At 42.0% G+C, this 27,467-nt stretch overlaps 2 protein-coding genes across 4 annotated transcripts; one reads left to right on the forward strand and one right to left on the reverse strand.

Annotated features, from left to right (window-relative positions):
- Positions 1–8,887: 8,887 nt before the first annotated feature.
- Positions 8,888–12,344, reverse strand: DBI (diazepam binding inhibitor, acyl-CoA binding protein). The gene is made up of 4 exons (XM_074873666.1): positions 12,216–12,344; positions 11,964–12,081; positions 10,020–10,082; positions 8,888–9,182 (listed from the first exon to the last, which is right to left on the reverse strand). The coding sequence occupies exons 1-4, from the start codon at positions 12,222–12,224 to the stop codon at positions 9,109–9,111; spliced, it is 264 nt and encodes an 87-aa protein (XP_074729767.1). The 5' UTR covers positions 12,225–12,344; the 3' UTR covers positions 8,888–9,108.
- Positions 12,345–12,704: 360 nt separating this feature from the next.
- On the forward strand, positions 12,705–22,694 carry C6H2orf76 (chromosome 6 C2orf76 homolog). Of its 3 annotated transcripts, none has more exons than XR_012629522.1 (6): positions 12,705–14,575; positions 15,623–15,673; positions 19,256–19,293; positions 19,420–19,501; positions 21,782–21,889; positions 22,509–22,694. XR_012629522.1 is itself a non-coding variant. In XM_074873688.1 (5 exons), exons 1-5 carry the CDS (start codon positions 14,443–14,445, stop codon positions 22,583–22,585), a joined length of 381 nt encoding a protein of 126 aa, XP_074729789.1. In that variant the 5' UTR covers positions 12,709–14,442; the 3' UTR covers positions 22,586–22,694. The 3 variants fall into 3 exon arrangements, 1 of the variants encoding a protein (XP_074729789.1); XR_012629523.1 differs by having other exon boundaries at positions 21,782–21,879; XM_074873688.1 differs by lacking the exon at positions 21,782–21,889 and having other exon boundaries at positions 12,709–14,575.
- Positions 22,695–27,467: the final 4,773 nt, after the last annotated feature.

A 27,467-nucleotide genomic window follows, 5' to 3' on the forward strand; every position in this document is an offset into this window, starting at 1 on the left:
CGCCCGCGGGGCCGGGGCGACCTCCGCGCCCCCCCCCCCCCCGCTGAGTCAGCAGCGCGGCCTGGACGGGCGGGGCCGGGCTCAGCCGAGCCGGGCCGGGCTAAGCCGAGCCGAGCCGAGCGGGGCTGCTCCCCCCGCCCCGGCCGGGCATAGCGGGGCCGGCAGCGCTGCCCTGGCCGCGGACACAGGCTTGCCCATGCCCGGTCTGGAGCAGGACCGCCCTGGGAGAAGGTGTCCCGGGCGGCAGCGGTTCCTCCCGCCGTGCAGCCATCCCCTCCCCGTGTGCCTGTGTGACACCGGCTGCCGCAGGGCTCGGGGTGTGTTTCTCGAGGCAGCGTTTCTGGCCCCTATGCCAGGCCTCCCTGGGACGGGGAACAAGCCCGAGCCCTGCTTGCCCACCCCCGGGGCCCGCAGCCCTTTGGGAGGTGGGTATTGCACTTCAGGGGTGCCCCCGCGCCACTCCAGGGACAGTTCCCGGGGTTGCAGCGCTGGGCACAGCCATACCCAGCCACAGAGGACAGAACCCCCCGTCCTGCCCTTCCCCTGCAGCTGCCCGGCGGTATCTGCTCCCGGGGTTTGTGTTTCCGAAGCCACTCGCCCGCCGGCTCTCTCCTCCTTGCCCGCCGTGATCGCAGCCGCTCACCTTGGGCTCTGTGTACACGCTTATCTGTTACCAGCGTACTTAACCTTATGTATCTACCTGTACCGTCAGCAAAAAACATCTCTGCTCATAAAGTTTTATGCCCTTGCTCTTTTTCTCACTCATGTTTTGCCATCCTCTAATGAATTACTGATTGCTTTACTTTTTTGTTTTTTGGTTTTTGGGTTTTTTTGGTCAGAAACAGCTTTAAAAAAAAAAGCCCAAGGAAGTTGGGTTTTGCTGCGTCATCAGAAAACTCTTGTTTTACTGCCAAATTCTGATTTTGATTCCAGCAGAGAGGCCTGCAGTGACTCCACAGGCTCCAGCGAATGGACTCACGGGTCGTTGTTCTGGGCCTCCCTTGTACGTTGCCGGGGTCAGAATTCAACCATTCCCATTCTAGCCCAAAGGAGTTGGAAGGATCTGCTCCAACATGGGGTGGTAGAGGTTATGATAACTTTGCCCTTCTTCCAGCTTCCATTTCTGAACAAATCCGTTGTTTATGCAGATTGTCTCATTACTTTAATCTCTATACAACTTCATGAGGGCTTTCTATCTTCCTTTAAAAACACATATATATTTGCTATGATTTGGCTGAGAGTGTTTTCTGTAACACTATTTCTAGTAAGAGTGAGTGTTCTGAACATGTTTACTTTAGTTTTCATACTTTGCATTTTAATGATAAATTCTGACCTTTTTCTTTCTCTCTTCCTGCAAAATCTTTTGTTTAATTGTTTCTCTTCAAAGTTGTGTACATGATTAGATTATATGTCTATCAAACACTGAATTGGGATTTTCCACTTTTTCAACACGGCAAATTTTTGCAAGGTCTGCTGTTAAAGCGTCTGTTGTGGATTTGTGGTCTGCAACATTTTTTGTTTTCTGAACATGTTACCCAAGCTAGCAGACTCGATGCTTGCCACATCCCTTTCATTTTAGGTTCATCAGATGATTGAATAGTTTTATGAACATCCTGGGCTATTTATTCCACAGGTTAAACAGCATTTCCATATCACAGTGTTCAGACTGTTCACATCCATTTGCTGTTACACCCTTCCACTTCTAAGTTCAAAATTTAACAACATTTATGCATTTTTGGCTCAAAAAGCACAAGCAGGTCTTGTCTCATTTACTGAAGAAACGCTGCTTGCACGTAACTGTGCTAAGCAAATGCAGTCTCGGGCCAGACAAAATACACCAACTCTTATCTGGCAAAAACCTCACATGACTTACACTTTCTGTAACACAGGCTCAATCCTGCAAAGCATTAGGCAATTTGGCCCCCAATTAGCAAAATTATTAAGCATAGATCTGCCTTTAAAACATGTGAGTCATCCTAATGACTTTAGCAATTTAAAAAAAAAATAATTTTTAATAGAGGTGTATCCTGCTGAACAACAAAATTTTTTTCTGTAAGAGCCCGTGGCAAGGCTCACATGAGGAAACACGTGCATAAAAGTCTTTGTAGAATAAGGAACTTAAAGTGGTTACTTCTGAAACCAGAACTGCTCCCTGTCATACTTGGATCCTTTAGTAGATATATAATTATCTACCAAGTTGGTTCATTGAGGAAAAGGCTGGTTTGGGGATGGTACTTTTGCTGCAAATACAAAATTGCTTTAACATTTTGTATTTAATTCAGTTTTCCCAAATATAAAACATAAACCAGAATTAAACTTGACCTGTCATTCGTATCAGCATTGAATTGGTACTATCAGCTTCACTCTTTCCTGAAGTCACCAAGGAGAGGATGATTGTAACAGTTGTGTAAACAGTTCATTAGTACTTTGTTTCTGCTGGTGCTTGGCTGGAGATACTTTCTGGTAAAGATGTCTGGATTTACGAAGCCTGCTAGAACTGTGCACCTTTTTCAAATGGAAAAATGACAAGCCAAACATGTTCTCCGCCTTTTAAAGATAAAATTACAGAATTGCTTGAAGAGAAGACAAATTGTGGAAAAATGCCTCAAGATTATTATTTTGGAAAATCATATGTGAAAACAGTGTTTTACGATAAGAAGAGCTCAGTGCTTTAAAAGGAAAAATAAGATTTTTTTTTTTTTGCCTACATCATAACACCACGGTAAATGACCTTTAAAGCACCTCCAATGTATTTTTGGTTCAGCTGTGTTAATGTAGAGTTCTTGGTATATTGCCAGTTTCATTATTTTGTTTAGAAAGTCCCTTTTCTCTATTGTTTAAGCGGGTATTTCACATCCTATCCCTGGAGAGAAAGTTTTCAGGGAAATGTGTTCATAAATAATGGAAATTACCAGAAACTGTTGTAAAACATGAAATAGTTTCATCTGGTTCATTTAAAACCATGAGAAGTTTAACACTGAAGAATCTGTTCCAGCTTTTCTCCTGCAGAAGCCTGGAGAAGAACGGTTCAGGCCTGAAGTCCGAGAGTCACCCAGGGCCTTAGGGAATGGTTACCTGATGAAGTATTTCACTTCTAGGTAAAGCAGAACACAAGTGACTGGGTCACCACCAGTCCAGGTTCATCTAATCTCAAAGTTGGTTACTTCTGTAAATGCATTTGTCTTTTGAATAACATTCTTTCTGATCACCTCTTTAATTCTGGGCATAGCAACTGATCTGGCTAGGCATTTAAACCCTCATTTTTGTCAGATCCCTATTTCAAGGTGTCTTTCCAGGCAGAAGTTGACCTGATCTTGGAGACAAATAGGTCATCAGTATCTTGCAGACTGAGACTTTAGGAGATGCCCAAGGCCTGTATGAGGGGAAAAATGGTTTTCTTTGTATCTTCCCCAAAAAGTGAGCATGTAGAAAATTTTATGAGGAAGAAGAAAGAGGCTAGCTGTCTTGTGTCACTTCTTTTGCAGGTTGGTTTTTTTTTTGGTTTGGTTTGTTTGTTTTTTTTTTTTTCCTGGCAGTAGATTGAAAATCCAAGCTGAAGAAGCTGCATTCAGCTCAGGCTGGGTTTAACCTATCTGGGCTGAAACAATGGGGCAAAAAGTCAGCAAGTTGCTGGCAAGTGGCTCAAGACCGGCATCTTCTGGGAACACAGGCACAGTCATCCTCAGTGAACAGTGTCCCTGGTAGCATGCGTCAGATAAGGGGGTTTTGGGTTGTACCAAGGCTCATACAGCTCGGATCAAGCCCTTATCACAACTACTTTAGCTTATGATTTTCCTCCCATCACTGCAAGTTACTGCAGCCAAGTGGACAGCCGTGTCCTAGCACGCAAAAGAGTTACAGTTAAGTAAATAAAGAGGAGAAAGCTCCTGGGCCAGATGGTTTCACTCTGCCTCCTGCCTGGACACCCTTCGTGTGGCACTGGAAGGCAGACTGCGCTCACCCAGCCAGGGGCTCCCGCCTGTCCCTGCAGCCCCGGGCTCTCCGGCTCACTGCTGGATGTGGGCGAGAGACTTGGGCTGCTGGACATGGCAATAACACCTGCCTCTGGGGTCCTACTGTTCAGCCGAGTCAAACGGTACCTGTGAACGAGAGAGACTTTAAGCAGGACAGGCTTAAAGGAATACATTTGGTATCCTGGAAAGAATTGTTTTTTCACTTCTGATCAGTTTCTGGCCCTACCTCAGCACCACATTGTGGAGACCCAACACTGGGTGCTTGCTCGTTCTGTGTTGGCTTCAGAGGACCTTTTCAAGGACCTCTTCAGGGACCTCTGGCAATAGTTACACTGGTTTAGGACATACCTCAAAGTATTTTCATCTGTCCATTGTGACAAACCAATGCTTTGAAATATACATTCAATACAGAAAATAAAACTTTAGCCCTTTTAGCACTACTAGAAAAATCTGTGTCTGTATTTCAGTACTACATAAGCTGGGGGAAATCATATTATTCAGTTTCTCAGCTGTCACATGTATGTTTCTTCTCTCAGAACCGACTGGGCAGAGAGATCATATAACATCTCAGTGAGCCAGGGCTTTGGGCTCTTTTACATAACAATAAAGAGCTTCTCATTGCAGTGGCTGTACTTAGAGCTAAATTAATCTTTGCTAACATAATGATTGGAAGGGATTTGTTGAGCCACTGATTCCACTTCCAGGCAGTTTTTTCATCTCACCTCTTTCATAACTCAACAAACTCCAGGAATTTTGACCAGCTGTTCCTCCCCAGGCCCACGCTTATTAATGATACTGTATTTTTGAATGACTTCTCCATTAGTCTAAACAGTCTAAAGTATAGGAAGACTTTAAAACATTAGAGGCAAGACATATGGAATGATTCTGAGAACAGCTCTGTATGTCTTCAGCTACTTGTAGCAAAGGATTGCTCTAAAACTACAGTGGATGGCAGGATGGTTGTAAGAGATCAATCAGCTCTAATGAGCATTAAGAGTGTCAGACCTTGAAAAATAAATGTATGTGTACTGGGAGTAACCAAAGAATCCAGTAGCCACAGGTGGAAATGGGAATGAAAGTTAAAAGACCACTGCAGTCAAGCTCCACATGAATTCTCTATTCTAGAATAAACCAACCAATCTGTGTTTAACTTTCACAGGTATGCTGGTTCTAGAGGAAATATAAGCTCATTCTATAAGCGATGAAGACAGACTCATGCCTGGAACAGACTGATGTTATTTGCACTTTAACTGAGCAGCTGAAGATTGGCTGATTTATAGATCAGTTATCTGAGTCTGAAGATACTTCATATACTTGTGGGTAGGGGGAAAAATAAATCATATTCTATGTTTTGTTCTATCAGCTTTTATACTTCTGAGTTTATTACTGCAACTCTCACGCAAATGTGCTATGTCTATGTAATATCAACTTGTCTTGCCTCTAAGCAGCTTTGACAACTTGGAGGACTGCGTAACACTTTTTGGGTGACAGCTGTGGTATTTAGAAACCTATCCAAGCCAAAATACATTTTATTTTTTTGTCTCCCCCAGTTTATAATCAATCCCACAAGACAGCTCAGAAGTGACCAGTCACCCCAAAGTGGTATTGCCCAATGTTGTTTGCTCTGAACACTCAGAGGGCAGAGCAAACATTATAAACAGCGGCAAATACAATTGTCACTTATTTTTAGCAGTATCATCAGGGTCAAATAAGTTCAAAAGGTTAAAATACTTGCATTGTGAAACAAGATCACTCCAGATGAGGACTGAAGAATTTTGATAGAAAGATAGTTGCACACTGCAGTCAGCCTTGGGGTGCTTTTAGTCAAACAGAAAACTTAACCTCACAGGGTTGAAAAATTGGTTATGGGCCTTAAGCAGCACACCAACACTGATTTGTTAAATCTGTGCTAGGAGTGTTCCACCTCACATATGTTTGGTAAGAGCAAGCAAAACCCACAGAAAAAAAAACCCAAGGAAAACAACATCCCCTTTACAGCTTATCTCTAATTGCACTGGCTGCCAATCAACTAGTTTCTCTGTGCAAGAACTAATAGTAGAAGCGCAATAGAAGGAACACTGTCTTATCACACATGCAAGTTAACATTTATTATTGCCATATCCAAAGTCCAGATTCCGTCCTGCACGCTCTGCAAACTCAGCAAACAAGACCTGACTGCACGTGTGCCAGCTGGCCTCTGACCTCCTGCGTGCTGGGCTTGTTTCAGCACACGTCTCTTCCCCTTCGCAAGCGCTGTGAGGATCAGGATGTTGCTGGCCTTTCTTTGATCTAACAGAGGAAACAGCAGCAACTCCCTGAATGGGTGTCAGAACAATCCCCTGTTTTGCAGCACTGCCCAGCCATCAAAAGCATCTGTTCCTCCATCAGGAGTACCTTATTTCAGACAGAGCAATGGTTCTGAAGTTGTATTTTGGTTTGAGGCTTGCTGCTTCTGTTTCAGATGTCAAGGCTCTATACTTTCATGGTTGTCTATTTCTACCACTTTATGGTTTAACAAAAGCAACTACCTCTACCTACAAATCTGTTTGTAGATGATCTTAAACCACCACTGCCCTAGCATCACTGCTGCCAAAGTGTTATTTTTGCAACCCGGGAGTCTCATACCCCATACCAGCAAGCACTATGGGGTCAGAAAGTCAGCAACATTTTAGACAGCCCAACACCCCATGCATTTACAGACATTCATCCTGCTGCTAAACAACCAGCCGCCCAACTCAGTTCAGTCTTTTTCAACACTCCCTGCAGTGGTAGTACCCACAGTTCATAGCTGTGCAGCCAACATTTGTGTTGCTGCTTCTCATCACAAACACTGTGCACAGACATCAGTGCCTTTGTTTCTGCCTTAGGGCCTTTTGACAGTCTCTTACTTCCACAACTTGAATTTTTCAGCTTACTCCCAAGATGCACAGTTGATTGCCAAAGGGTAGATTCACTGACAAAGGGCAAGCTAAATACCAAGACCACTGATGTTACTTTCCTAAGGAAGGTGTTACTATGGTAAAAATAAAGTACCCAATAAAGAAGTACCAAGGTAGAGTTCTCAGTCACTCGTACAAACTGGCAAATAGCATTGTCTGTAAGTACAAGGCAGTGTATAAACCCTGGCCAAGACCAAGCCCTCTCTGGAATAAGCACTGTGTACATAGCGATGTTTTCCTAATGCCAGACAGGTATGAGAAAGGAGAGCAGCACTGCAAAAATTAGTTAAGTCTCACAGGGGAAATAAAGCTGAATGAGGACTGGGATATAGAACTTGCTACTTCCAGCCCATTTCTTAAGCAGAATCCAATTCCACTGCTTTAGCAGTCAAAAATTCTGAAAACACCTGCTTTGACAGAAAGCATGTTAGCAAAGCACAGCATGCTCACAGTGCATCAGCTTCCAGCAAACAAGAGCAGAAGTGGAAGCATTTGCCAGTATGAGCTACATTCTGCTACAGGTTGGCAGAATTCTCCAAGCTTCACAAAACACAGCTCTGAAGAAAGAGATGGCTATGGAATTTAGGGCTAGCAAAGAACTAAAACCATCTCTTATGCTGAACATCGACTCTTACCCCTCTTTTGCAAGGTGAATGTAATTAACACAATCTCAAATAACTAACATAGGATACAAGAGGAGGTAAAAAACCCCAAATGCTTTTATTACTTACCCAGAAGAACAAGAATAAACAACCTTTTTTCTTACAAGAACAGGGAACAAACCCATTTTTATCCTAACACATTTTAAAGGGTGAACAAGTATCTCTAAAAGTATTTCCCATTAAAGGTATCACAGAATCATCTAGGTTGGAAAGGACCTTGAAGATCATCTAGTCCAACCGTTGTAGCAAAGGGGAAAGTTAAAATTTTTGAAAGCACATGAGGTAAAGTTATCTCCATCTCCTACTGGTGGCATAAGAATATACAAATTAGACACTACACACAACAAAGCCTGTGTAACTTAGTACAGAACTATGTATTTACTGATATGTAATGATAGGTTTCATCCCTACGTATTTCTGTAAAACAGTTGCTTATCTGAAGACCATTTGAAGTCCTCACCTGTTCAGATGCTAACCAGTACAGCGGGAATTAAAATGCCTTGTTCCCATATAAGTTTGGGACTTCATTCTCATATGCTCTATGCTGGAATAGTTCCATGTCCCATTTTAAAAGCAAAGTCTCCCACTCCATCAGCAGCAGCTCCAACAGACTACACTAGGCAGACCAAACCAGGTAAAAGCCTACTAGAGATGGTCACAGCTGTGGGTTCTGTAATAAAACTTTTGCTGATGATCACTAAGTCTTCTTGTTTGAACACCTTGTGCGATTTAAGCCAGTCTATACAGGATTCACCCTTCACTGTAGCCTCAGTACGTGGCAACACCTGTAGTCGTTATTCACAGCAGCACACTATCAACAGCATCAACTCCGCTGTCTGCGGAACCTTTTCTTTCACGGGGAAGGTTTTATGTTCAGCTGCCAAGTATTTGCCATCTGTTCAGCAGCCTAACATTATTGTTGGGGAATAACATCAACAAGCAGCGTTTTAAGAAAGATGATTTGGCAATTGTTGACCAAGTCTCCGAAAGCCCCAAGCAACAAATATAAAGCAGCTCATTCTTAGCAGACAGAGCATTAGACCCAACCTCTTCATGACAATCTTGGTGGTGCTCCCGCTTCTGTGGGTTGCCGCTCATCTACACGAGAAAGAAGGCAAAGCAGCATCTGACAGGACCCGGCTGGTTTGGACACGGTTCCGCGTTTCGCGAAACACAGATTACTGAGCCCCCTCTAGTGGCACCAGGACTGGAGAGGCTGGCTTGAGCCTTACTAGGAAGGGTTTGACAGCCGCCACACAGCAATTAAGGGATGGGCTCAGAATAATCTCTAAAGGATGACCATCACAACAGCTAAAGTACCAAATGCACTTTAATGAGTTCCAGGTTTTGTTCCCAGAAGGAATTTATAACGTGTCAGTACATTAGGCAGGTACACAACTCCCCTGAACTACAGGCATGAGAAGAACCGACTGTAATATACTAGGTATTTAAAATTATTATCAGAAACCAGTTTTCCACAGTATTAGAAATAAGGCATGTTTCAGGTGTGCAAGTGGCTGCTATGTCCAGTCCTCAGATGCCGTATTTGCCCTTTAGTTCTTCCACTTTTGCTACATAAGCTTTCATTGCATCTTCTTTGGACATTCCTGAAGGACAGAACACAGGAAGCAGTCAGATAGCTTTTACAGATTAAGATACCTTTCACATTTAAGTCACAATTCCTTGCTATATATACACCCAGCAAAGCCTCTGTAACTTAGCACAGAACTACGTATTTACCTAGACAGATATGTAATGATAGATTTCATCCCTATGTACTTCTGTAAATCAAGCAGCATGCTACCAGAGAGCAAAGACAACAAGGTCATTTGGCTGTGAATCTAGTATTAAATGTGTTCAGCAGTCATGAGAAAACAGTGTTCTGAAGCAAAGTTGTATTTGTATAGACAGCAACTAAACAGTGTATTAGTTCTATCAACACCATTCAAAATTATTACAGGAAAGCTATTCAATCAACTTAAGACTGCATTTAGATGTAGTGCCAGCTCCTTAAAACACCAGAAAAACCCCATTTTCATAGATTAGACCACTTGCTTGGCTCCTTTACAGCAGAGAGCCCAGTTGCATCTTCCAGTTAGGGAAGCTTACACAACAACTGGAGGGAGAGCTCAGTCTCCAGGGTACTATGCTGGGACTTGGAAAACAGATGTAGGTTTCTGCTGCTGCTACAGCTCTCCTTCGTGTAACACCCTGGGTCAGCTGGGCATTTTGCACCTTAATTCCCTTTCACACAGGCTACATTTTTCAAAATTCCACCTTGCAGAGGTAATCAAAAGGTAAGAGTTTATTATCACAGCATTCTGAATTTCTAGAACTCTTATAAGGCAACACTATTTTTATTTCTTGCTGAACTACATATACTTTTCTGACTAGTTTGCCTGTGGTTTTATTTATTCATTTTCATTTTTTAAGCAGACACTTACCTTTCAATGCATTCCAGGCATCCCACTTTGCTTTGCCTTTGAAGTCCAGCATTCCAGGGCGGTCTGAGAGAGACAGGATAAGCAGCAGATTTAGTTTGTGTGGTCTGGGTGTAGGCAATACCTACTCCTTTCCTGAAGGCCATTCAGTTCTTAACTACAGTAAAATACATTGGTTCACCTTCGCAGCTATTACTTACTAACCTGTGGTCAGGAGATCACCTCAAGGGAGCATGTTAGAACGCTACTGGTGGCAACAGAGATATTCTCTGTCAAGTTCCCTTAAGACAGCAGCTTTTGAGCAGAAGAGCACCAAATAGCGTGATTTGGTTTTATTGTACTTTCTGAAGGGACTGCTGTTGCATGACAGCTATCCCACTAAAGAACATCAGCTCTGAAGTAAAGCAGAAGTGCCCTAAGGTCCACTACGTGGAGAGACATGAAAACAAAAGCTAGTAGCATACATCTTAGAACTCATCATCGTCAAGTTAATGGGATGTTTCTAACATAAAGCTCTTAATTTGTTCTGTCATCTAGGGGTATAAGCTCTGAATTCTAACTGACTGTATTGCAGGTTACACTGTGTTCAAACAGAGAAGAAATGAATGAGATATGGATGCGTATATAGTCATGCTTCACATAAAGTCCCCTCTGTGTTTTTACTTCTTCTCTGTCTCCTTAAAGACAATCTTCAGGATTAACAAATGGAACTGGACACTGGCCACAAAAATACCCTTGCGCTGCTCACGTGGCAACGTGACCTGCAGAGCTAGTTGGCAGCTCCACTTGTCTCCAACAAAAACCCTACTAGCTTACTCTTACACAGATTGCTTTTCTAGCCAACTCATGTTACCTACTGTTTCACAAGAATGCAGTGACTGACAGAAACGTTGGTATATTAACAGCTCTAGAGCACCATTATGCCTTGACAAACATTAATAATGCTAAGATCCAGCCACACCAAAAGGATCATTATCTTAAAGCCAAAGTCAGTTTTGTTCTCTCTCCATGCTGCCCATCTTGGGAAAAAGAGACTGCAAGCGCCCATACTTACCATTTCCTGTACAATTCACTGCCAGCTTTTAATTCAATCAACACCCAATAAACTTCACCAACAACTGGGTCAGGAGGCCAGCGCTTGAAACAAATGACCTTTTTCCTTTCTAATTCTAGTTACTCAAGTGTTACATAAGGTCAATAGAGGCGGGTTTCATTCTAAATGCTATTCCTAAACTGAGCTGCCAGTTACAGAAGTGTAGCAAAAAAAGCAGCCAGAGAAAATCTGCATAGCACACCTGCAGAAATATTTCTGCTACAGTCCTTCCAAGACGTGATATTTAATTGCAGCTACTATAAAAGTTTTCTCCTAATCTTCTGTTTTAGCCTTCCAGTATCATTTTTACCAGCCAATCCAGTTTAAACAAACTGCCTCCCCCCAAGTACTGCAATTGCACAGTTGTACAGCTTGCTTTGCTGTTTAAGCCTGTTTAACCGAGAAGTGTTTGTATTAAAGCAGCATCCCTTGACCTAGGCAGCTACTTACTGATAGAGGTCTCCAAAAATCCCAAACCCAATATTTGCACAAAGCTATCACAAAGGATTCTCAGGCCATTGCTACACAATTTAGATGACTGCAGCTGGGTTAATCAGAAAAACACAAGTTGCACAAACCCTTATCAGTTCAGCTCATGCCTCCCTGCGTATAAATCCATGCCAAGTCGGTACTGAGTCATTTTTGCTAAACTGCGGGATTGCACGAAGCGAGGCACGCAATAGGGGAGAGGTTTTGCTTCCCCAAGTGCCTCCAGCTCGGCCTCAGGCCACAACCGCATCGCCCCCGCCCGCCGCCGGCCCCGGCACAGAGGCGCAGGGCCCCAGAGGGGCGCGGGGCGGCGCTGCCCAGCAGCCACCACCTCCCTGCCCAGCGTGGGGACCGAGGCTACCTACCCGTGTTCACGTCGCCCACCGTGGCCTGTTTGTAGTGGCTGTAGACGTCCAGCATCTCCTGGTCCGTGGGCTGGGACTTGAGCTGCTTCACCTCCTCGGCGGCCTTCTGGAACTCGGCCTAGAGGGGAGGGGGGAAGGCCCCGGGGGGGGATGGGGGTGAGCACCCGCAGGCTGCCACCGCCAAACAAGGACAGAGGGAGGTACCCACCGCCACCCTCCGGTTCCCCACACGCCCCCCAGCACGGCCCGTACCTCAGACATGGCGACGAGCCCAGCGCGCTCCCAACCCCCTGGCGTCTGCCGTGCCGCCCCGGCCGCTCGCCCGCTTCACCCGTCGCCAGAGCGCCTGCTGGCCAATCCCAGCGCCACGGGCAACACGGCGCCAATCGGCGCCTGCCGAGGGCGGGGAGAAGCCAGGCAAAGAACCAATGCGGAGGCGGCGCGGGATGGGCGGGCCTCGGAGGGGCCGTGACGCTCGCTAGCATGAGGGATGAGACCAACGGGAGGGCTTCGGGGGCGGGGCCTCCTGCAGCCCCGCCCAGCCCCGCGGCGGCTCGGAGGCGAGGGGAGGGGCGGGGACAGGACGCATCGCAGCCAATCCCTCGGTGCGGTAGGTGGCACCGAGAGCACGTGATTGGTGGGACTGTGTGAGGCAGGGCGAGGAGCGAGACCCGGAAGTGTCGGCGGGGAGTCGGTCGTAAGGCTGAGGGCCGTTAACGGGCCCTTCCGGGCGGGGTGGGGAGGGGTGCGAGGGCTGAGGAGAGCACACTCGGTCTGGAGGAGGTGTGCTGGGGTGGGCGGCGCTCCGCCACCCGTCCTGGCGCTGCTGCCGGCGGGCAGGAGCTGGGCCGGCCCGGGAGAGGTTCCTCCTCATAAGAGGAATTGACCATCAGCGTCTCTGACCCGGGAGGCGGCCTGAGGAGGGTCTGCCGTGTTCCTGAGGAGGCGCTGGGTAGTATCTGGTCCCAGCCCTAGATGGGATCAGGCTGTACAGTAAATGTGAAAATCGCCAATTTCTGATTGTGCTCCCAAATCTGTGTTCCTACAATGTTCTTCCATGCTGCTCAGGAGAAAGTGAATTGAGTGCTGTCCCCTTTTCCTTACTCTGTCCTGTGGCCTCCAGATCTTAAGTCCATGTGAAATAGCATCAAGAAAATACCCATCTTTGCTGTTTAATATAAATATAGTTATTTTCAGGTGTAAAGTATGCTTTTCTTGATTGGCATCTTTTAATTGCATATTGTAACTTATTTACAATGAAAATGGAATTAGAGCTCTGGGAATTATGAACCAAGGGGATTTCCAAGTTGCCTCGTGATGTGGAAGGTCTGCATCCCCATTCTGCAGAAAGTATTTGAATAAAATACTGCTGGTTTACTTTGCTAGGATACAGCTAGGACAAACACAGCCAAGACTGGGAGTTACCTGGATACCTGCATGATGGTGGGGTCCTTAAATAATCTCCTGACACAGCAAAAAAGGAGAAAAAAAATAGACAAAACATAAAGGGATGAAGAGGTAAGAGATTCCTTTGCAGGCCTGGAAGTGGTGACTGAAATGGCTGTGAAGGGATAGGAGACACAGAGGTCGTGCTGTGCCCCTGGCTGATGTTGCAGCACTTAGACTGCAGTGTTTGCTCATTGCTGCAGCAGCCATGGCAGTTTAGCGTGTGACCAGAAAGTGAGGCTGTTGAGGAATATCCAGCACAAAAAATAGAGAAGGTTGCAGAGATAGGAAATAGCTTGTTTTCCTGTGGAGAGAAAGAACCCAGTGCAACAATGCATGGACTTGTCAGAAGAGGGGCTCAGGTTGATAAGGCAATTCCATTGTAGGTTCTGCTCTCTGTTAAGGTAGTATAAGCCCTGTAGAGCCATTCTAGAGACCTGCTATTATAAATTATATTAACCAGCTTAATTATGTAGTAGTATACTAGGAAATTTATTTGCATGTGTATGCGGGGGAGGTATTTCCACTTTTTGTTGGGAGGTGAAAATGAGCACTGTGTAACAGCTTAGGCATTTCTCGGGGTATTATGCTCTCTACAACATAAGTATATTAAAAAGATTTTGGTTTTGTTCATTTTAGTACATTCTTTTAGAGCACAAGGTTACTCACACAGGAGGTAAAGTCTTCAGTTACTTAAAACCAAAATGACATACTTGCATTTATCCACAACATTTTTGTGTGTTTAGTATGGAGTCTGGTGCAGTAGTACACAGCACAGGTACAAATACTGGACTGTTTGGTGTGCAGTATCAATAATATCCTAGGTAACCCTGTTTGTTTTGAGATTGTGTTACTGCTTGTGTAGAAATACTAAAAGTGAAGTCCCGAGAGGCATAATGCTATTGAATTTCTTGCCATGTTTTAATCTTTGAATGAGGTCCACCTGCACCTTGTTTTCTAGCTGTGCTTGTACACAGAGGAAAGGCAGTAATTCCTTATTTAATGTTCTCCAGGTTATTCAGAATTAATTTTCATGTCACCAGAAAGCTCAACCATCACAGTTCGTCTTGTTCGCTCTTTTGAACACCGGAATTTCCGACCTGTGGTGTATCATGGAGTTAACTTGGATCAGACAGTAAAGCAGTTCATTACTTTTGTGCGGAAGGGTAAGGGGCAGTTGCCTTATTCATTCGTTTCAGTCCCATGTGTTGCTGTCTCTGCACAAGAAAGTGGAGGGGAGCAAATGAATGGGAATTCTGCGGCTTTGGTAGAGATGCCAGGTTTGTGTTTACATCCCCTGTGTGCTCTCCTCCCTTGGATGAGAGGTCTGGAGTTAATAAGAGCTTCCATGGTTGGTGTGCTATGCCTAAATTTGGATAGACTGCTCCCCCTCCCAAATCCCCATGTTTAGTCAAATAGAGCCAGGGGCATTGCTGCATTTGGCTCAGTGCCTCAGGCTCCTTCAGTGGTGCTGTCAGGCAGCTATTCATAAATTAACAGGAGTAAATTAATAGAATTTAGAGAGCCTTTGATCCTTAGGAACTACACCAATATGTGGAATGTGGGAATGCAAGTCTGTTTGCTATTTGTGAGAAGAGAGGATCTTGAAAAATTGTTTTTGACATTGTGCATGTTTGCTTCTGAGTTTCTGTCTCCCATCTTGAGCTTTGTGGTGCAAATTTACTCATCTATGGGCTTTATGTTTTAGAAGCCTGGTTGAAAGTGACAGTGTATCTAACAGATAATTAATGTAGGCCAGGCCATGCAGGGACTCAGGGTGTTACCCTAATCTTGCAGGTGTATTGCTACACACCTAAATGGAGACATTCAAAGGGTGCAGAATAACATCATCTGATTTTTTTTGCATGAAGTCAGTTCAAACAAGTCTCAAACTGTTAAGCTGATAATGTTTGAGCAACTCCTAGGACACTGCCCTGGGCCTCACGGCTGTATTGTGTTTTCAGCAACTTTCATGCTTTTAGAAAACTACAAACACTTTCAGAACATACAGAATCTAACTATAGAATCATAACTATAGAATCTGAGCCAAAGGTTGTGTTTTAGTATTTTATGCTCAAATAAGTCTCTTGTGTTGTGGATTTATTTTGATGTAAAGGATGTCCAGGATGCACACATTGCACAATAATAGAAAATGAAATAGTGGAGATAAAAAAGGACAACTTTGTTTTCACTTGGTGCTTTTATTTTAATAGATGTGTCTTCAAGAACAGGACTTCCTCCTCCTTTTAAAAATTTTAAGTATGGTAGGTGTTGTTTTTTTCTTGTTTTAATTCCTGTAAAATGCAGATGTAATATTTTATATCGGTTTTTAGACAATTTAAAAGATAACTGCTGTAGAATGCTCATGCTGGTGGCAGTGCCTGCCTACATTTGCAACTCTATCCAGCTCTGGTAGTTGGGGTTATGCCACTGGGATCATATCTACAGAACTTGACCATTATTTTGAAGTTCTGTATTAATCTTTGAATTAGGCTGCATGTTATACATTATTTGCTGATTGGTACCAATGCTTTTTGGTATTAACTTTTTATTACTTTTATAAGTGCCTTTTAACTGTTTTTACTCTATTGAGAAGCTTGTGATCTCAAATGCTTTGAAATTGTAGTTCTCCGTGCTTATGTGTTTCAGTATCTATTTACTAACTGTAAAGTCGGAAAGGATGATGAAGTGGGAGCTGAAGGCAGTAAATAGAAAATGCTTAAGACTTCTATACTTAAATAATTTACATGATATAAGAGAAGCAGGGGAACTTTGCTCAAACTAGATATGAAAGCTCTTAAATACAAGCTGACAATGAAATAGCCTGGTGTGAAATTTAGGCTGACTTTATCCTCCAATGTAAATATATGTGTTTATTTCTTTTTTGTGAAGATTGTCACGAACATGTGCAATTCATCTGTTTGGGACAGAATATACTTTCAAAATGACTAAATTACTTCCTTTCTTGGAATTTGTTAACTCTGATGTCAGTAACGTATCTTCTCCTAAACCTGGCAATTCTGAAAGTTCCCTTGGAGTTTTGCTGCAAGTGATCCTTTGTCTCCCATGTTCTTGGAGTTGACAAACTCCTTCATCTACGGTGATTCAAAGAGTTGAATGAGGAACCTATTTCATACATGTAAATGGTAATAGACTCCATTTGCCTATTTAAAAAAAAAGACCAAGCATTTAATTCTGTGTTCTTGCTGATGGTGAAACAGATAGTGCAAAATGAAAGAAAAAAAGCATTAGGGATGAAGATTTATGATATGTCAATGGCAAGGACTTGAATATTACTATTATTTTTTATATATGACTTAAGGTCTTAAAATCTAGGTACCTAAGTTTGCATTTGGAGGTGCCCTTCCTCCCTCTAATATCTCTGGCTTTGGCTAGATGAGGGGGCCCTATCTAGAACTGCTGCTATCAGTGTATTCCTGGTGTTGCCTATCCCTGCTGCTAGTTCTTTCATCACTTTAGAGCATCAGTTTATTTTTTTCCCAAGGCGTATGTTGTGACTGAGCACCTGACTGTGCTGTGTAGGACTGAGCATAATGTGGGTGAAAACCACTGCAGAACTTTAAAACCTGTTACACCAGTTAGTGGGGGCCTACTTTTAGTGGGATGGTGCTAGCTGCGTGGAAATTTTCACACAGAAAAATCAAAGCCAAGTTCCTCACCTTCCCCTCAGGCTATCCAGGTTCATGCTTTTGGCATCCCTTGTGTGCTCTACTGTCTTTCCTGTATTTTGGTGATGAAAGGGCAGTGTGACTTCTGCATGAATAGTATTAGTAAGAGTCAGATTTCTCCTTCTGCTTTGATTGGCACTGCCATAAATCTCAGTTGGCCCTGGCTATTTCTCACCTTGCCTGTTTCAGCTTCCTTCTTTCCAGAATTCAACACCACTTTGTTCTCTCAACATCATATATAATGACATCATGTTTTTCTTCTCGGCTTGGTGCTCCAACTCACATCTCAAAGCTTATGACTTTCATTTTTTCCTCATTTCTTTGTACACATTGTTCTTGTCCATGGTCTAGAACTCTTCTTAGTCAATCTTCTCCCTACCCTGTCATTGCCATCTTTTCACTGATAATGACAGCCTGGGTGCCAACTTGTCTCATAAACTGTTTCTCCATTTATTTTTTTTCTCCATGAATGGAGCAATATGGTAGATCCTTCACAAATTCAAACTTGGAAAGTGATTTCTTATCTATTGTCATGGAAGATCTATTACCCGAAAAGGAGAGATAAAAATTTGGGAATATGATTCAGTGTGACTAAAGGGGGATGAAATAGCAAAGGCTATTGAGAGGACATAAGGCTTTAGCTAGGATGAGAAGAGACTGCAGTTTCATCCCTGTATCAGAGTTAGAGAAGCCATTTAATAGCTCAGATGAAGACACAGTAAACTGCTGGATGCCAGTGGTGGAGTTGTGAACAAGTAAAATTGAGATAATAGTTCAGAGAATGACTGGGCAAAGACTGGAGAAAAGGGAATATGATGAAGTAGATGGAGAAGCTTAAAGCTAACAGGCAGAGGCTGGATTGTATTTGCTGCAGTAGAAAGGTTTCATGATTGCAGTATATTTTTGCTGTGATTGCCTGGTCTTTTTGCAGTGCTTCTATGCAAGATGGATCCTGGCAATTGCAATTTAATATATATGTCTTGCTTCTAATACTGCAATTATTACAGCATGCTATGGCTGCCTTCTCAGTGACCTCTGTGGTGGGAATACAGAGTAGTTTTTACCTTATGTAATGTTTTAAATAAAATGTTCAAAATGGACCAGAGTGGTAGGGAAGCAAACTTCTGAATGGGAATGTGACCTCTGTTATTCTGAACATCTGAATACTTGCTCTTGGCAGCTTGAAAGTTGTTTTAGCCTGTATTTAAGTCTCTTGCATCCTTCTCTTACCAGACTATTTCAACACGTAGTGTTCAGCTAATGCACAAAACCAAACTAGAACAGAAAACTAGAACAGGCAAGCAGAACTGGTTTTTGCTTCTTTGCTGGGAAGGGATTGATGTGTTACTCTGAATTTGTTCAAACACAGAGGCTTTGGAGTTTGATTTTTTTTTTTTTTTTTTTTTTTTAAACACTGCATGGGCATCTTCTGACCTCCATTCCCTCTGGATCTTTGCACTCATCTGGTTGCTTTAGTGATCACATTATTTTCCCCTGTTTTTCCCTTCTGTTAACAAAGCCCTACCCACATTGCCAGAGGAAAGCATTTTTTTTTTTTTTGTATAGCATCATTTCTTAAAGTGCTACACTACACAAACATATCAGAGGTAAATGTTATTGAAGAGGGTATAGCATTAAAAAGAGCAGAGTCTGTACATGTTCATGGAAGATGGACTTGCTTAACAAAATTTCTACTGCGGGTGCTTTCTTCATGAGAAGGAAAATTTCAAGGAATTATCTGAAGTGGTCAGGTTACTGTGTCTTAATCACCTGCTGCCTATCAATTTAACGTAGTAGTTGACAGTGCATAAATGCTGTTTGTCCTGCCCCAATTGCATGTGTAAAGCCTGGTAGGTTAAAACACTCTAAGTGGCATTTAAATTGATGTGTTTTCACTGGCAATTGGGACAGTCATTAGTTAGTTACTGTAATTCAGCCAGCAGACAGAAGCCCAATAGGATGTGGTACCTTAATGTTGGATTGACTGGTTTAAGACTCTGACTGCAGGATGTTTTCTCCTCTTCTAGGCTGAATACACAAAATTGTTAATAATAAAAGATTTTGAACCTTACCCCTTTGTCTCACTCCCCAAGTAAAACTTGCAGTGTTACTTGATTATTCAGCCTTATTTTAGGAAAACATTGTGTTTTCTTTCAGATACAATGAAGATTATTCACCAAGCACACAAATCTAAGGTATGATTATTAGCTATATTCTTCCCCTTTACATGCTTTAATGCAGGCAGGGCTTTGCACTGTCAAGCAAGACTGGGGCAGAGACGGTAAATTCTTATCTTTGTATTCTGGTTCTCTGATTTGTAGACTGGTGAACTTGTAGTGAGTTTGGAAGATGATGACAAACTGATTTTGAAAGAAGACAGTACGCTGAAAGCAGCTGGAGTAGGTAGGAGCACATTTGTTTGACTGAAGGTGCTGTTCATTGTGGTTGTCATTAAACTGGTAACTGGCTGATTATGTTTGGATAGGCTGCTGAAAAGTAAATGCTATTCCTGATGCTCTTTACACTACTTGGTAATTATTCAGGGAAGAAGGGGGGATAATGTACATTCAAATCATTGGACTGAGGGCAGCAGGTATCTGCACTCCAAATGTTCAGAATGCAAATTGTGATTTTTAGAGGGTATGCTTATAATTCTGCTGAGAGTAATTTTAAATGATTGACAGATAGGTTATTAGTACCGTGTCTGCTTAGTCTTATCAGTAACATTTAAACTGATGTTTTGGTTAGCAATGTAAGTAGTGGAACCAGCATGGAATAATGAAATAAGATTAGATTTGTTTAATGTGCAGCATACAGTGCCTGATAGCCAGATTTCTTAGGAAAGCTCAAGCAGTATCATTTAGAGAATGTGCTGAACATAGCAAAGAGTTGAAACTTGACCTGATTTCTCACATTTTGACAAGGGACTACATATAGGCCATGTCTTTTGGTAATGTAAAGAAATGTCTGTCATGATAAAATTGATGGTCTCTGGATGTCCTTTGGGCTTCTCATAAATGTGGCTGAATGACTTTGTGGCAGCAGGGTACTTAAGGGATGTAGTCGCGTTCCACCTTGATATGGACATTTGCTCATTTGAATCTGATTTGCCTAGCTGGAATGCATAACTGCTTGCCTCTAAGTGCAGGGGTTTCACGGAGAGAGCTCCTGCCTGTTCCTGATGCCCTCTGATTGCTCCCCAGCTAGTGAATGAGATTTCTTTTTCATAGGTTTCTTGGCTCTTTTGTTTCCTGCCATTTAATTTCTGGTTTTAAGTGACTTGGGATGTCTCTTTAATGTTTTTCTCTGGGGTGCACGGCAACTGGCCTCAGTACACCTTTCCTAAAGGTCCTTGGGTGTTCCTGTAATATGAATGATTGATATTATCTGGCTGTTTGTACTAAACCAGGTCATTTTTTTAAAAAAAAAAGATTCCTCAGAAAGGAGTATTATTGGCACTCAAGTGTTATAGATTTGTAATTTAGTTAGCAGAGGATTCATTTAAGCACGATTTTTATCTACCTAAGGCATAAGAGGCAATGCAGTTCAGGAGAGGGGCTGATGACAGTGCCAAATGTTGAATTAGAAATGACATTGTCCAGAGCTGTCTTCTTTCAAAAAGGTATTGATAAATATTGTATATATTACCCACCTTTGAAACTAGGTTTGTAGCTACAGTGGTGAAACAGTTGGATGCGATCTCCAAATAGGTGTCAAAACATCAGAGTAAATGTTATAGTGAAAGGAAATTGGAACAGACCAGCCCGTTCTGTATCTCTGTACAAAGAGAGGGGTTGCTTATTCAGGGCAGAAAACAATTTAAGGCTGCTTTTTATTTTTTTCAAAACAACTAAGAGCAGTTAGTCATTAGTATGTAGTGTGTGATAGAAAAGAAAAACTCTGCTTTGTAAAATGCAGTGTGTCATTATGCCCTTTTGAATTTTGATATGTTCCAATGCATGTTGATATGAAAATCAGCTAAGTAAGGAGTGGGGTCTTTGTAGTAAAATCTTGAAGAGTTTACTTTTCTTCTTCAAGAAGTGGAAAAGAGTAAACCAAGGAAGTGAAGTATGATGGTATGCCACTAGTCCTCATTTTGTACAGTTTCATTTAAATCAGTAAGAAGATTTGAGATCTCCTATTGACATATTACATTTTCTCAATATCTAGTCTGGATAAGACTCACTAGAATAAACCAGAGAATTGCCGTTAGAAAATCTGGGAAATTCGGAGACGCTCAGAACATTTATTCTAAGCTGCAGTTGATTGCCCTTGGCACTTTACAGGGTTGGGCTAGAGAGTTATAAATTATGAGGACATTAGATAAGTATCCTCGGGAAAGCCTCTGTGGTAGTGATTATTATTACAGTTATTATCTAGTCAGCAAAGTTAATGCTTTCTTTTTTTTTTTTTTAAAGAAAGGTGTATGTTAATAAAGTGTTCAGTATTCATTGCAAAAAGTCTTGTGTGTTTTCTAGTTGAGATTCTAAAACCCCTTCTGCTCTTTTTTTTTTCTTTTTTACAAGACAGGCAGACTTCATTAACTTCAGGTTTAATTTAAAAAACGAATGTGGAACTTATTGGCTCAGCACCTTAAAGAATTCCATGTTTAATAATTGTGAAGGCTTTCCATCAGATTTGTCTCTGTTCTGAATTAGTAATGTTGCTGACTTATTGTTTTAGAAGAGGAAGTCCTTGACCTACTGGGTTGAAAGAATTGTGACTGCTCTGAACCTTTGTGGGTCCTTTAGCTCTGCCATATCCCCTGTGAATAATTAGAGGTATTTGAAGGTATTGCTGGAGAAGCCAATTTGTGTCTTTCACTTTGCATATTGTTGAAGTCTCATGAATTAATCATCAGCAGGGCAAAAAAATTAACTTCTTCAGACACATATTTTGATGGGTCATGAGGGAGAATGTAAAGTGATCTGTAAAATATTCTACTAATCCTCTAAGTATTAAATTATTATACCTATAGGCTAATTTAATGGAAAAAATAGTTTCTTTTTCCCTTTCCTAACAGAAAAATGCACAAAAAAAGAGAAAATCAAGCTTCATTATTTGTCTAGCATTTGAAGATGTTAGAAATGCAGTCACTTAATTTGATGAATGCTTATACAAACAATTCTGAAGGCTGCATTAAACAAATCTTGAGGGGTCTTCTGTACATATTTACTTCTATATATTCAGGTTCTTAGGTGTTTTTTTTTTTTTTAACAAGGTTAAACGACATCTTTAATACTGGAATCTTTCTTGCAAAAATATGGGGGATGGGGAGGTGAAGTGTGTGGTGATTTATAATTGTCTTTGACCAAAAAGTTGCCAGTTGTCTTCTAAGATTCTAAATAGCTCACTGTTGGGTGGTTCATTTACTGATGTGCTAAATATTTAATTTTTTTATTCGTTCTAGCAAACGAGACGGAATTAGCATTCTTCTGTGAGGAAGATTACAGAAACTACAAAGCTAATCCTGTTTCAGCCTGGTGAAGATCCCGAGAGATTGTTTTGTTTTCCCATACCTGTTGTAAATTTTCCTTATTCTGCTTAATGAGATTTTTCTTAAAGATCAATAAATCCTAGAGGATTGCTTTGCAAACAGTGCAATTCCCTTCCTATAGAAATTAATTTCTGTCAATATGCTAAGACTGAGGGAGGAAAAACTGGGGGACGCAAGTGACTTTTTTTCTTTCTTGCATTTCTTTTTCCTTTGCTTGCCTCTTATGATGCAGACAGTGCAATCTCTGACCTGTGACACATGTTCTTGGTGTGATCCTACAGCAGACATTACCTACATATGGAGATTACAATGCACAGTAAGATCCCATCACAGTACTAACTTCTAATGAAAACGGAGACGTTTTATGACCAAATCGCTGGGTATTTTAGAGACCTTGAGACGAGAATCTCTTTGTTTCAAGCCGGAGCTTTACTTCTCTCATTTTATGTTTGGTCTCTTTTGTTTAAATGGTGCAGACTGGCAAGTTTTTCATGCTTTTCACTGGTGAATGCTTTCATTTATACTCTCTTCCAGCCCCCTTTAGTGTGCTGAAAGGGACAAATGACTGTTGGGAGGCTTTTGTGTTCAAGGACCAGCGCGCTTGTTTCTAGTGTTACTTCATGGAGACACTTCATGTAAGAGGTAGCAACCTGAGTTCTGCCAGGACATCAGTAGGAGCTGGGCATTTTTCCAAATGGAGTGAAAGCTCATGGTTTCAGTTTTAAGAATAAAACCTGAATGATTGCATTTCTGTGAGGAGAGGCCGCATGTCGTTAAGACTGGAATTGATTCTTCCCTGCTTTCCAAGAGCCAAATACTCTGTTGCTGTATGTTAGTTCTTGGTAATTCCAAGCTTTCCTACTACATTAACAAAATCAAGAATAATTAAAAATAATCATGCATCCAATAGAGTACCTTTAGATAGACACTGCTTATGAAACTGCTTATCGGGGGTACCAAGATGGGACATTCCCTTTAAGCCTCTCTTCACTGAAATGGCACTGATGCTGGCTCTCTGCCTTAGCAGGCTTTCCGAGATAGGCTCTGCTAAATCAAATGAGACCTCACGTGCAATCGCTTTTAGACCCACACATGTACCCTCAGCTCTGGGTGAGAGCTGACAACACCATTTCCACAAGAGGCTTTCCGGAAAAGTAAGCTTACCATTTCCTAGAGCTTTGATGATTTTTTTTTTTTGTTTTTGTTTTGGACATGTGATAGTGAAAGCAGATGTGTGATTTCCAAAGTATCTAAATAAAAGTTCTCTTTACTTTAGATGTAGGGCCAAAGAAGCCTCTATGTATTGTTCCCACCTCATTTTCTTCATCCTTCCTGAAAACTCTCAGGTTTAGGCTGGTTTTGGTGGCTGGTGTTACTCACCAACAGCTTTGTTTCAAACAGAGTTTTATTCTCTTGTGAAAGTCTACCACTTTGTCATCTGCGATTAAAAGGGTGATTGTATCTTTATCTTGTAAGGAGGAGTCCTGTGTCACTTAAGTCACCTGTGTTCTCTTGGGATTTATATGCTGCTATGCATCCTGTGATGAATTTGTGAGGAGAACTTACTACTTGCCTCCTCCTTCTGTCCAGGTCACCTTTCTGTTGCTGGTACCTGCTCCCCAAACACGGACCCATGTCTCAGCTACCTCCTTACACCGTCTGTCATGTTTGCAGATCAGTCTGGCTAAAATGAGTTTGTACTCATCTTCTCAGTTTAAGCTAATGCATTGCACTCCAGAGTACACCAGCTTTGTTCAGCCAAATTTACAATATTGAAGGTAACTTTGTAGGAAGTGGATGGCATAATGAGAGATCAGTGTCTCAAGACTGTCCTAGCAAGGCATCTGGATGACAGCTGTCAGCACACTCAGGCTCTGAGACTGAGCAAACACAGTCATTCTTTTCCTCCCGTTCTGGGGATTTGAAGTTGGTCTCCAGCCCCTTCAGACAGATTTGGATTGATTTTGTGATCCCTTTTCTCTAAGGCATTTGTGTTTGAAAGAGACACCAAATTTTAACAACTGTCATTTCTGGGCTAGTACGGTTACAAACGTTCGGTGCCACATACAGTGTGGCACAGTGAAAGAGCAATTCTACAGCATCAGTGAAAAAAAAAAAAATGTTTTAATGCAAATATTCAAGAATGATGTGTCTGGGACTCCAGATTAGCTTCTCTTTCCAAGGGAAGAGTTAAAGTACTGCTTTGTGAGCTCAGTTCACTCTGGCAATGGCACTTCATTGGCTCCTTTCTGCAGCAGCACAGTAGAGCCTTTTGTAATGCTCTCAATGGCCATATTATAAACTGGTTTCTTCCTAAAGTGTTTTTCTACTATGTGGTTTTTTTTTTTTTTAATTGGACCTTTAATAATGCTTCTTTCAAATAAACCCCACAAAACCTTAGATAATAACTGAGAACTTGTTAAGACAGATGCTGTCCCAACGTTTTTCAGTGAGATAGGGTATAGCCTCATGTCAAAGTAGGTTTGATTCCAGGATTGTTGAATACTGAATGAAATCTGTGAACACTGGCTAATAAATTACTAAAGACTGAGATGTCTTTGCCCATGTTCTTGTGAAATCGCCTTTCTATCGAAGGAAACCACCTACAGAGTTGGTACCATGGTTTGTTATCCTGACAGAGGTCAGGAACTGCATTGGTTTACAATTAGTGTTAATCAAAGGTGGCTTCTCCATAACGTATAGTGGGGTGAGTCACATAGCTTTGCTGTGTTCTTAGACATTGTGGAGTTAATAAGGATTCATCTTTCACTATGATGTCCTTGGAGCCTTTCACCAGCCTTTTTTTTTTTTTTTTTTTTCTTCTGAAAAAAACAGCATCCAGTGTGGATGCTGAAGTAAGATACAGCTTCTGGGCACTGTAGCAGGGAAGGGCAGTCAAACTGGAATCTGGGGAGGTGTGTGGGGCTTGGGTGTTTCTTGGAGAAAAAAATCACTTCAGAGAGACTGGAGTTTTGGTTAGGAGGTGTGGAAGAACAGCTACTAAAGGAGAGGAGAGGAAATTAGGAAAGGAATTATCAGGAAGACGAAGAACAGGTAACTAACTGGATAAACATGCAAAACCTTGAAGGTACAATACTGTTGGCACAGAAATACTGTAGTGCTGCTTTTTATAGCACTAAAAGTATGAAAATGGTGCATTTTAATAATTTTTGGAATTGAACTCATAAAGTGCTGGAATAGGGATCTTGTTTTTCCTGGCTTTGTCTGTTTGCAACAGTTCTTGTGTATTTTTCTGTCCAGAGGAAGTTATGTTGCCTCTTGAAGAAGGAGGAGCTAAGAAAACTGCTGACATGGATAGATGAGTTAAATGTTGACAGTTACCAACGGCATAAAGGAGTCCTCAAAGACCTGATATGCACCACTGTTAAAGCTGGGGGAACTGCTTTATCTGATGTAAACGTTCTGTCTTAAAGGTGATCCTGAGATATGTTGTAAGCTGTGGTGTTTCTCTTTTTCACTCTTGGAGTATTCAGCACATCCCCTGACAGACCATTTACTTAAAAATGAGCTTGCAGGGAACAGTCCAAGAGTTACCACAGCCATGACAGGACATCCGTGGGTCCTGTCCTTGGAAGCTAATAGCCACAGAAATCCAGAGATCAAGAATGGAAAACCAGAACATGCGATACTCGTTCTTGTTCTATGACTGATAGAACCCTGGCTTCAGAGCAGCAGCAGCCGGCTGGAGGCATTACAAATGCTTATGGTGAGTGCACGCTTTTGCTTATTGAACAGTTTGGACTAAGCTCAGTCTTCCTGGTTGGCACCCGATCCTCCTTCCCCGACTTCCTTTTTGTAGTACTCTTGGCACAGATTTGCAAGTGATTAATGAGTCAAACAAGGATGCTCAGTAGACAACTTTGCTACTTTTCATAGTATCAGGACGTTGACTTTTCCCTACTACCTATTTCCTATTGAGTTAGGGAAACACATACCTGTGGGTGTTTTCCCAGCCACTTCCCTTTGCTTCTTGCTGCTGCCTCTGCTGATTTGCAGTGCTTTAATGGTTAGGTTTGCACCTCATCTGATATGCAATAGTAGCATTTCCTGTGGCAGTGAATGTACTTTTTTTTGTATTCATGAAGAAATACGCTTTGAAATGAAGAGGAGGCCTTTTCTGTTCTGTCACTAATGGTGCACAACAAAGGATCCTTTCTTGGTTTACAGGAGGATTTACATAAGACAGCGCTGTCCACCGGTCAGTGGAAACAAAAATGTTTTTATCATCATGCTTTGTGTCTTGGAAGAAAACAAGAGAAGTTACCTCAGGAATGAAGAAAAAAAAAACGTGCAGCAAAAAGCTAAAATCTATTGCCATAAACTGTCTTTGTCTGCAGAGAAAGCCACCAGGTGTCAGCACAGCCTGTTCTTTCATTCTCCAGAATCCGTATAAGCCAAGAAATATGTAATGTTTATGAAAAGTGCTTATCTGTGAATTGGTTTAGCCTGCAAAGTCTGTACTAGGGTTCTGGTGATGAAAGCTGAATCTTTCCTTGCAGAAAGTATTTCTTTTTGTATTAAAATCAAAAAGCGGCAAATTGAACTGGTATCAGTGCTTAAATTCCTCTTGTTAGAGAGCATCCCTTGCAGAGCCAGTTCCAGCGTATCTAAATCTTTGCATGCTGTGAGGAGGCATTTGCAGAACATTCATTTGAAGAATGAATGTCTGGAAAAGATCAGTGTTAATTTGCTGAGGTTTTGTAAAGTAGACTTTAAGTATGCCTATTTTTTTTAAACACAAGGAAAACCACCCACAACAGACACACATGCAAAGCAGAGCAAAACATCCTTCAGCAACACAGCTTAAACACACAACAAATGTATCCTCCATGCTTCAGACCCTAAGCTCCT

This window comes from Strix uralensis, chromosome 6, assembly GCF_047716275.1.
Source record: "Strix uralensis isolate ZFMK-TIS-50842 chromosome 6, bStrUra1, whole genome shotgun sequence".
NCBI classification, from domain to species: domain Eukaryota; kingdom Metazoa; phylum Chordata; class Aves; order Strigiformes; family Strigidae; genus Strix; species Strix uralensis.